Below are 10343 nucleotides of genomic sequence, written 5' to 3'. Positions count from 1 at the left end.
AAGTACGCTATTTTGCCAGCCCCGCTCTACAGTTAGAAACAATCCTGCTAGCCAAGCGTGTTGACATCCTCGTCTCACACAGGTTTCGAGCTCCCTCCAGATCAAAGATGTACATATCCTTGCTTGCCAAGATAAAGCAAGTTCTTCTTTCGGTGATCAATGTACTAGACACTGGAAAATTGCTACGCCCTCTCCCAAGAGGGAAATTAGGAAGCCAAAGTGAAAGATGCACAGGTTCCCAGGGGGCAAGTTAACATGCATTTCAGCCTGCCATCAGAATCCATAGGTACTTCCATGTAATACTTAGGAAATAACAACGGTGAAACATACCACAACGCCTTTGCCAGCTTCTCCAAGTGTCTGCCATGGGTGTGGCAGTAAATTACCATTGTCTAAGTATGGCCTATATTGGTAAATATGGGTAAATATATTTATTTATAATAAATAAAACTCCCAGTAAATTAGCATTGGGTTAGTTCATTCGTCTGGCGTACTTTGGGCAACAGATTAAACCACATGATGGATGAATTTTCCCCAAAATCCAGAAAGTCTTGTACTACTACTTATACCTACATTCTAAGATATTTTTCAATGGGTCTGAAAAACTGAATTCAACTAGTGTTTTGGGATTCTTTTCACCCATGGAACAGGAAGAAGGCTATAGCATAATTCTTGTAGAGAAGAGACCCTGAAAACACCTCTCTAATCCCTTCTGGTCAAGGCAAAGCTTTCATGAAGAAGGGCATGGATTTGAGTGAGGGGCTGGGGCCGTGTTTTGCCTGCCAAATCTACTGGAGCATTTTCCCACTCTTGGCCCCACTGCATTAGGATTATTTTCCCTGTGTCAAAGTAAATCTTCATAATGTGGATAAAAAGAATGATTAGAGAAATTAAACATATTTCATCCCTCTAAGCAGGAAAAAGCCAGGCATCTTGTAACTTCATTCTAGCACACTGGACTGAGCACTGCAATTTTAGTCCACCTTCTGTGTGCCTGATCATTTGCCATTTACTCCTATCGAACAGGTCCTTAATTAGAGTCTCCTAACCAGTATAAGATATCTGACTCTCCCCTTACAAAGCAAAGGCTCTTTAAATTATAATCTCCACTATTTGCCCCGTTCATTTGGCTGTAAATATCTATGGCTAACCTTTCAAGCAGGAGATTTAAAAAACTGATTAAATCCATAGGTTCTACGCAAGGTAAACCACAGGCTTCCCCAAGCCATGAGAGGAAATCAATATCCCATATCCCACTTACAAGAAAGTGAGGTAACATTTTGATACCTTTGTTCCCTATAAAGCTGTTTCATCAGCAAGTCCCTGCTGCACAAATCCAAGCTCATTCTGACTGTCTTCTCATGCTGCCGTCGCGACTCTTGGTTAGAGCTCACCGTCTCTGGATCCCGCTCCCTTCAGCAGGGTGATCCCTCCTCCCTCCCCTGACTCCAGGTCCTGCTCAACTTTAAGGCCTTTTCTGGATCTGTTGAATGGTCTATAGGCACCTGGCCTTGCTGGCCCTGCTCCTGTCTTGTTGAATCTCTGTGAACCTCTCCTGTATTCTGGTCCAGGGCTAGTACCCCATTTCACTTCCAAAGATCTGATTTTTAGCAACCACCTCAGCATTTTAAGGCCAGCCAGTCTTGTTAAATCTCTCTGTAAACATAAACCCCAAGCAGATATTTTTAAAAGCCTTTGTAATTCATGCTTTCCATCTGCCTGTAAGGCCACATGAAAAGATCCACTCTCTGTTTCTGGTTTCCTTTCCATCTCCCTCTTCCCCCCCAGGAGCCTGCCCTGCTGTCACAAACCTACTCAAATCTGCAAAGGTCCTGCCCGTCTATTATCTTTGCCCAGTTAAATCGTCAACTACTTGCTGAAGATAGGCATAGCAGACTTGTAATTATCGATGGGCAGTAAGACTGTGGGTAACCTGCTTTCAAGGGATTTCTCCGTCTTTTTCTGAAATCCACCTGTGCTTTTACCCAGTCATTTTTCATCCATTCATGTACTGGGGGAAAAAAAATGAACTATGCAGAAACAACCTTTAGCATGACTCTTACAAACTCTACAGCACATTAGTAAGATCCAAAACAAGAAAAGAGGGAATATAAGACAGAAAAAAACCCTCTCCAAATCCATGCTAGCTACGAGCATACCCACATTGAGAACATGCTAAAGGATCCATCCTTACCCCTCACAGATCTGCATTACAGAGTTCATTTAGGCAGAGCTTCCGTGTGAAGTCAGGAAACGTATCCCACCCATCACCATCTCTTACAGAAAATTAATCCACAAATCAGTATATGACAAGATTTTGCTCTTCCAGACGATCAAAACAGGGTTGTCAGGAAGCAATGTTTTTCCCCCTGTAGTTTAGAGTTTGCAAGGAGTTAAGATAAAATCTAGGACAAGACATTAGCTCCCACATACAGGTAAATCCAATACCGCACAAAACAACATTCCAAACAGAATTATCCCCCGGGCAGGTGTCTCATCATGCTCTTGTCCGCATCTGCCAAATTCACACCTGGGGTGAATTCGAACACGTGCTTACACTAGCATTCGGATAGAGCAGGCCTCAGACTTTCTTGTGGTTAGAAATGGTTAGCAAATAGCCTGTTGCAGTTAAGAGTATTAGTAATATCTTCTTGTCTTTAAGCATTTTCGTCTCTCACGATGCACTTGCTTCCACATGAACAATCAATGAGTCACCGTAAGAACACCCATCACCATTTTACACTGATGGCCAGTTGCTCAGCCCTTGGCCTGTATTATGAGCACGCATGTAATTGAATCTCCTGACCTCTGTGCAGCACCCGATATTACTATATCTGAATTTAAGAGCTTTTCATAGTTTCCTTGAGAATGTAAACCTTGCCACATAGTACTGCCTTACTCAGCCTGTGCAGAGGATAATCAAGTCTTAAAGGCTCCCTCAGGAAAGGCATCTTATAATAGACTTTTAATACAGCCCAAGGAGCTGCCTTACACTTTTCATGAATATGGCTGTCCTTCAAACTCAACGCCTAGCAAGTGGCGCGTTTTCATTACACTCTTGTAATACAGGCACCGAGATCTTATTTTAGTGATTCCTAAGTATTTCCGCAGCCCTTACTGCTGCATCTGAGTTCTCCGTTAGCTCTCGTGAGCCTAAGACCCCATCAGCCCCCTCCCCGGCTCTTCTGTGCTGGAATTCACCCCTTCCCTCCTCTCCCGGCATCTTTCACCTTCAGCATTTTGCAACACGGGTCTTTCTTGCAAACCTACCTTCTCCAGCTACATCACGCGTGTAAGCCAGCTCATTCCCCCACCCTTTACCCTCTCCCCACCGCCGGCCACGTCCCTCACATTAACACCACTTCCCCCGCATCAGCAGCGCACCCTCCTTTCCCGCCGCCCTCAGTAATTTCCACCAAATCCCGCGACCAGCCGCACCGAATTTAAGGGTGAATTCAAGGCCACGGAGGGTTGCCCAGCTTCCCCGGGTGGGCACCCTCCGGCAGCCCGCTTGGCGTCTTGGGTCAGGAGCATCTCTTCCACTGATTATTAGATTCCCTAATAACATAGAAATTAGGGGTGCTGGCTGAAAAATGAATAGGTTTTAGATTAAAACATCTGTTAAAATTAATTTTCTCTTTTTTTGCCTTTTTTTTCCCCCCCCGAAGAAGGTGTTGAAATGCAAAACAGCATTGTGCAGTTTTCGGGGGGGGGGGGGGGTGTCGTGGTTTTTATTTCTGGTTTTCGAGCTTACGCCCAACAGCGAGCTTTTTGTCTGTTTCTTTTTCCTAACAAAAAGGTAGAGAAAAACTGAGGGGAAACCGGAAAGGAACAGTAACAGGGCAAAAAATAATTTTTGCAACAAGAGTTTTAGTATTTCTCTCGAAACGCGGCGGGCAGAAACCGGAGTGAATTTTCACGCCCCTTTAACGGCTGCTAAAAGAAAACAAGTAGAACAGCCCGCTCCGCTCCCCCGGTAACTCCTCGTACTCCCCTCGGTTGCATCTGTTGAGCTCTAAACGTGCCGCCGTTCCCCCGGGGGGGGGCTGCGGGAGCTGGACGCCGCCGTGCCCGGTAGCGGGGACTCCGGGGCTCCCCGGCAGCCCGCAGCCGCGCTTTGCCGGCTCGTCCTACGGAGCTGCTCCTCCTCGGGTTTTGGGTTGGTTGGTTTGGTTTTTTTTTCCTTTTCCACCTGCTTAATCACATTTAAATATATTAAATACTTTCCTATTGTTGTTCCGGCAGAGAAGTGATTGCTGCAGTTGCCATGGGGATGTTATGACAACACAGGGGGGATGCCCGCAGGATTAGAGGAGGCAGAGGTGTGTCCCCTCGCCGGGAGGACGTGGGAAGTTTCGTGTCCCTGACACGAGTGCCCTGCGAACCCCCGCGGCCCGGCGCTGCGCTCCCACCCGTGCAACCACCTCGGGAGAGGGAGATACCTGGATACAACGCAGGAGAGATGTCAGAGAGCCGGGGGGGGGGGGGGGGGGGGCGGCGAGGGGAGGGCGGCGGGACGAGTAGAAGCCGCTTTCCCCCTCCCGCCCCCCCGAGCGATGCCACCGCCGGCCCGGCCGCAGCTGTGTTTGCTCAGCGCCGGCGGGTCGGCGGCACCGGCACAAAGGCCGCCCCGCCCCGGTGAGGGGCACCGGGGGCCGCCGGGGCCGGCCCGGTCCCTTCCCTCCGAGGCAGCGCCGGGCTGCGGGACGCTTTTCCAGGACGGGGAAACGGGGCGTCAAGTCCCGGGACGGCGGCGGCGGCAGCGGCGGCGGGCCGGGCCCGGAGCCCTCCCGGGGGTGGGGGGTGGGGGGGGGCTCGGGGCTCGCCCCTCGGCAAAACAAGCCGTGGCGGCCCCGGGGCCAGGCTGCCTGCGGGTCGGCGTGGAAACCGTACCGGCACCCTTCCCGGCCGCGGGTCTCCTGCCCCCGGCAGCCAGCGGGATTTGCGGGGAGGGGGCGGAGGAGGTGGGCGAGAGGCGGCTCTCCGAAATAAAACTCACCGGCCCCTAAAGGCCGGCCCCCTCCCTTCGCCTTCCCGGCCTCGGTGGGCTGCGGCGGGCGGCCCCGGGGCTGGAGACCGGCCCGGAGCCGCTGCCCCCCCCCCCCCCCCCCCCGGCGCCGGTGCGGCTTGCCGGGCTGCGGAGGCAGGCGAGCAGGGCGCGGGAGAGGTTCATTTTAGGTGAAGGAATGTCATTTCGCTACTAAATGGTTAGTCTAATTTGATCTTTATTATGCTGTGGATTAGGGCTGATTCATATTAAACACTGGTGCAGTTAATATAACTGCGGGACGTGTCCCGCTGTATGTACAGCGGCCGCTGTTACAGCCCCGCCGCTTCCTGCGACCCACGGATTAAGATTTAATTAACAGGGAAGTTTGCTAGCGCTCGCCCGCAGCTTCTCTGCTTTACAAATAATTTATACTCGGTGCCGCGGATTTTTATTCAAGTGACAGCATTTTATTTTACTCTAAAAGGGACCTGAATATTTTATGTTCTGACAGAGGCTTCTGTATACGAACCTCTCCGAGGAAGCTTCAAACCCAAGGGATTTTTTTTATTATTGTTATTATTATTTTTAATCTACGGGAATTACCTCAATAGGGACAATGTATCAGATTCTTTTACCCCCTCCTCCTCCTCCTCCCCCCAATTTAACAGCCTAAACTATCCACATGAAAGTTAATCGTCGTGATCCCCATTGTCGGTTGTATAAATCCAAGCTCAAGCCAACCTCCAAGACACGGCAACAATTCTGATAAATTGTCCTGCTCGCCTAACTACACAAGAATGGCTTTTATAATTAAAAGGGGAGCTGAGTTAAATCAACAGCTCCTAAGCCCTTCTCAACAGGGCTAGAATGGGAGAAATGTGGCGACCTGATTTCTTTAAGTAGCAGCTCTTTGTAGCCCATTCGTAATCCTAGATATGGAAACCCATCCTGCACAAAGTCAGCTGCCAACTGAAAAAAAAAAAAAAAAAAAAAAAAAAGGAAAAAAAAAAAGGAAAAAAAAGTTTATTCAGATGCTCAAAGTCCATCTTTTTTTTCCAGTCTAACATAACCCTGGCACTTTATAACCAAACAGACAACTCCTTTTCCAATTAAAGTGGAATTAGGAAACTCAATCAAATTAGCTCACTATTAAAGCCCTTCTTTATTAAACCGTTTTATTGTAGTAATATTAAGTTTCACCCACTCTTGGAACACGAGACTTTAAAAAGTTTCCCTTGTGATATTGATTTGGCTGCTCCCAGGATGGATCAGGGTCAAAAGTATTTACCTAGGTGTAATCTGTAATATTTACTTTCTTCTTTTTTCTTTTTTTAAAGAAAATCTTAAAATTGTATCCAGCTTGATCAATTGCGCGAGGGAAAGAAGAATTGCATTTTACTTGCTCCCGTCCTTTGATTTTACCCAGGGGGGCTTCCTTCAATAGCTACGGCGGGACGCCTCTCCTCCCAGACCCACCAGTATATTAACTGGTTGGTAGGAGCCGCGCTGTCAGCTCCGAGCCAATGTTTACACAGTTATATTTGAAGTGAGAAAGTAAACAGTCCAGCTGTGCCACGGAGCGGTTCGGTGGGATTAGGTTTCCATACCAACCAACTTTAGGAGCTTTTACAGTCTTAATTCAACCATGCACTGAACTTGTTCTTTGTGAGTAATAGTTATCCTGGGCCAAACACTCCCAGGACTGATAAGAAAGTCGCGCTCCGGCCTTCGGAAGGATCGCCTCGCTGGCTGCACGGGGGGCACGCCCGCCGCCCCTCCGACTCACCCCAATAAATAAATAAGCAGGGGGAGGAAGGCCTTGCTCACTTTTCAATCTTGAAGACTAGTCGGACACCATTGGAGAGAAGAAGAGAAAAGAGAAGAAGAGAAAAGAGAAGAAGAGAAAAGAGAAGAAGAGAAAAGAGAAGAAGAGAAAAGAGAAAAGAGAAAAGAGAAAAGAGAAAAGAGAAAAGAGAAAAGAGAAAAGAGAAAAGAGAAAAGAGAAAAGAGAAAAGAGAAAAGAGAAAAGAGAAAAGAGAAAAGAGAAAAGAGAAAAGAGAAAAGAGAAAAGAGAAAAGAGAAAAGAGAAAAGGAGACCACAACAACCCACACGTGTAGCCTTTACTCTTGAAATGAAGGGGAAGATTTAGAAGGACACACAGCTCCTAAAGCAAACCAGCGGTATCTTTCCTGCTCGTACCCCTCACACTGAGCTTGTGGCGTCTTAACTCATTCACGCCTGTCGCAAACACATTCTTAGGTTCTGAAAAACTGTCCTTATTATATATCCCTTTGCTTATCTTGATATAGAAACAATTAAAACGCACATTCAAATTTCAGATGCGAGGGAAAGGTACCTCTCTGTTGCTACACAACCCACAGTCGGCAAGGCAGGCGTTTGCTTTAGCCGTGCTTTTCTTCTCTGCAACAATGCCAGACTTCCTAAATATGACAAAAATCGGCGAGATATCAAGGGGGAAAAAAAATCCTGCTTAAATTTACACTTCTGGTTCGTTTGGGTTTGTTTTTTTTTCCCCTGGCATAAATAATAAAAGGACCAGAACCAAAAATAAAGGTATTTGACAATTTCAGCTGATAAGGAAATTGCTCTGGTTTGTACGCTTCGTTTTTATTTATAAATTTTCCGAAGAATATCTGGTTTGACCATGATAAAAATGTAGTAACCATGTTTGTACTAATTGCATAAACTCCTTTAAATATTGACTATACTTGTCAAATGAATTTCCCAAAACACACTTCCACCGTCTCATAAAATACCACTTGCCACTTGTAAGACCGATTATTTTTTTTTTTTAATAGAAAATAACATTTATTTCTATGAAATGGAAACACAGAATTACCTGTTAGAAACAGCAAGAAGTTTGCTACATCGGAACAAGAAAGCAATTTTCTTGCAGATCACAAATGAAGGAGGCTCATTAAACCGTCATACACCATTGGCGCCGGGGTCCTACGGACAGTTACAAATATATCTACTTTCCAATGTTATATACAGATCGTAACATTTCTGGGGGCGGGAAGGAAAAGGCTTTCAATTTGACAATATGTTTAATCTATACGCCTGGTAAGTATTACAATGAGCTGTCTACCCTTTAGCTTAACGTTAATACCAAGTTCACCTACGAGTTACATTAATAACTTAGATTTCCATTTTATAACATTATACACTTGCTAGTATACATATATATATGTATGTGTGTGGGAAAGAGAGCGAGCGTGTGTGCGCGCGCGCGCGCGCACCCCACGACGCACCGAGGATATCCATGCTTATGGCCATAAGCAACAAAGAGTGACTCATGTCTGGACAATGAAAAGTGCACCTTTATCACCGTTTTCATACACCTACGTCCGTCCGCGCCGGGCTCCGCGCGCGACCGTCGCCTGTACGGGGGGAGAGGGGGGAGAGAAAGCCACCTGCGTCCGTCCACCCGTGCCCACCTAGCTACCCCTACCTACGGAGATGAGCTTTGGGAAGCCGCCCCCGCTATTGCTTCTCGGGGGTGTTGTTGACCATGGGCCCGTAGAGCCCGCCGGAGTAGACCTGCTCCTTGTGCACGGCGGAGCGGTCCCGCATGAGGTCGCTGAAGGCGTAGTCCACGGGCGGCCGGAACCCGAGGGTGGGCATCAGCCCGGCCGTGGAGTAGGGGGTCATGAAGGCCAGTCCCCGGCTGTGCGCCGAGTAGGCGAGGCGGAGGGGGTTGAGTCCCAGGTGGGTGCCCAGCGGGTAGGCGCCGGCCTCGGCCCCGAAGTGCGTGGCGTTGGGCTGCAGCGGGGAGAAGGCCGAGCGGCTGCCCAGCGTGCCGATGGCGGGGGCCATGGCGCCGGCTATCAAGGGCCGGTGGTGGGCAGCGGCGGCGGGGGTGGGCGGAAGGCCTTGCAGGGCGCCGTCCCGAGCCCAGCCCTCCTCGGGGCCCTTCTCCGGGCCGCGGTTGTTGAGGATCTGCTCGATGGCCTGCACCACGTCCCCGCCGCAGCCCTGCAGCACCAGCTCCAGCACGCTGCGCTTGTGCGCCGGGAAGACGCGCGTCAGGATGTCGATGGGAGTCCGCTGCCGGCCGCCGGCCGAGGGCGACGGGTCCTGCTCGTCCTTGTCCGCCTCCGAGCCCGAGTCCGAGCCCAGCGGGCTGATGGAGCCCGGGCTCTCCTCCCCCTCCTTCGGGCCCTTGGAGACGGGCGAGCTCAGGAAGGACTCGCCGTCCCCGTTCTCCGAGCCCGAGCCGTGCCGGGCTTCTGGGGAGGAGGTGCCGGGCACGGACTCGCCGTCCGGGGAGAGGGGCTTCCCGCCCGCCTGCTGCGGGGTGACGGCGCGGCTCGGCAGCAGCGTCTTGGGGAACAGCTCGAACTTCTGCATCTTGGACTCTGCGGGGCGGGGGGGGGGGACGGGGACGGACGAGAAGGAGAGAGACCGTCAGTGCGGCTGCCCCAGGCCCCCCGCCGCCTCTCCCGCCTCCTCCCCGCCTCCCGCCGCCGCGCTCCCCAACAGGTCTTACCTGAGGCGCCGGCGCCTCCCTCGCCCCCGCCGCCGCCGCCGCCGCCGCCGGCGCAGACGGAGCCGAAGACCTCGTACGCGGGCCGGGGCGGGATGATGCCGTTGGCGGCCGCCAGGGCCAGCCCCTCGGCGGTGCCGTAGAGCAGCTGGAGCTCGCGGGCCTCGTTCTCCTCCTGCGCCTGCTGGCGGCGCAGCGCCACCTGGGCCGCCATGACGCGCTGGCGCTCGGCGATGAGGGTGCACTTGGCGCACATGCAGTCCTTCCAGCGGCAGTACCGCTTGTGGCCCTTCAGCGCCGACACCACCCCGTGGTTGCGGCAACGGGCGCACTTGGGCGTCCGCGGGTACTTCTCGGCCGCCCGCAGCAGCAGCGGCGGAGCCCGCAGCAGGCTCCCGGCTACGCTTACCGGCAGCGTGGCCGCCGCCGCCGCCGCTGCCGCCGCCACCGAGCTGGGGGGTACCGGCGGGGGAGCGGCGGGCACGCTGGGCAGCTCCGACCGCAGCTCCATCCTGGCGAGCCCGCCCCGAAAGAGCGATTCCCCCCCCCACCGCCTTCCCTGGCTTCCCCCGAAGCGAGCCGGGGCGGGGGGCAGCCCCCCCACACACACCCCGGCGGCGCGCCCGGACGCGGGGCGACTCCCGGCGCCTTGAGGCGCGGTCACGGGCGGGGGGCGCACGGAGCCCCGGGCGCCGGCATGCAAACGCTATCGCCTCGCCGCCCCTGCGCCCCGGCACACGGCTCCGGAGTGGGGCTCGAGTGAGGAGGAGGAGGAGGGGGGGGGGGGGGGGCCCGTCGGGAGCCCTTCTGCGCCCTCCTCCCCGCCCCTCCGCTCCCGAAAAGCG

General features: G+C 52.1%; 1 protein-coding gene across 1 annotated transcript; it reads right to left on the bottom strand.

Moving 5' to 3' along the window:
- Nucleotides 1–7790: 7790 nt before the first annotated feature.
- Nucleotides 7791–10009, bottom strand: DMRTA2 (DMRT like family A2). Its single transcript, XM_049807965.1, has 2 exons — nucleotides 9502–10009; nucleotides 7791–9370 (listed from the first exon to the last, which is right to left on the bottom strand). The coding sequence occupies exons 1-2, from the start codon at nucleotides 10007–10009 to the stop codon at nucleotides 8496–8498; spliced, it is 1383 nt and encodes a 460-aa protein (XP_049663922.1). The 3' UTR covers nucleotides 7791–8495.
- Between the last annotated feature and the right edge of the window lie 334 nt (nucleotides 10010–10343).

The sequence above is a fragment of the Accipiter gentilis genome, chromosome 8, assembly GCF_929443795.1.
Source record: "Accipiter gentilis chromosome 8, bAccGen1.1, whole genome shotgun sequence".
NCBI classification, from domain to species: Eukaryota; Metazoa; Chordata; class Aves; order Accipitriformes; family Accipitridae; genus Astur; species Astur gentilis.
The sequence above is the reverse complement of the archived record's forward strand: the minus strand, read 5'-3'. Positions and strand labels throughout refer to the sequence as shown.

Coding starts and splice junctions, on each gene's coding strand:
- DMRTA2 (XM_049807965.1), bottom strand. CDS start 10,009: ATGGAGCTGCGGTCGGAGCTGCCCAGCGTGCCCGCCGCTCCCCCGCCG. Junction 9,371..9,501: donor GGGAGGCGCCGGCGCCTCAG/GTAAGACCTGTT, acceptor CCCGCCCCGCAG/AGTCCAAGATGCAGAAGTTC.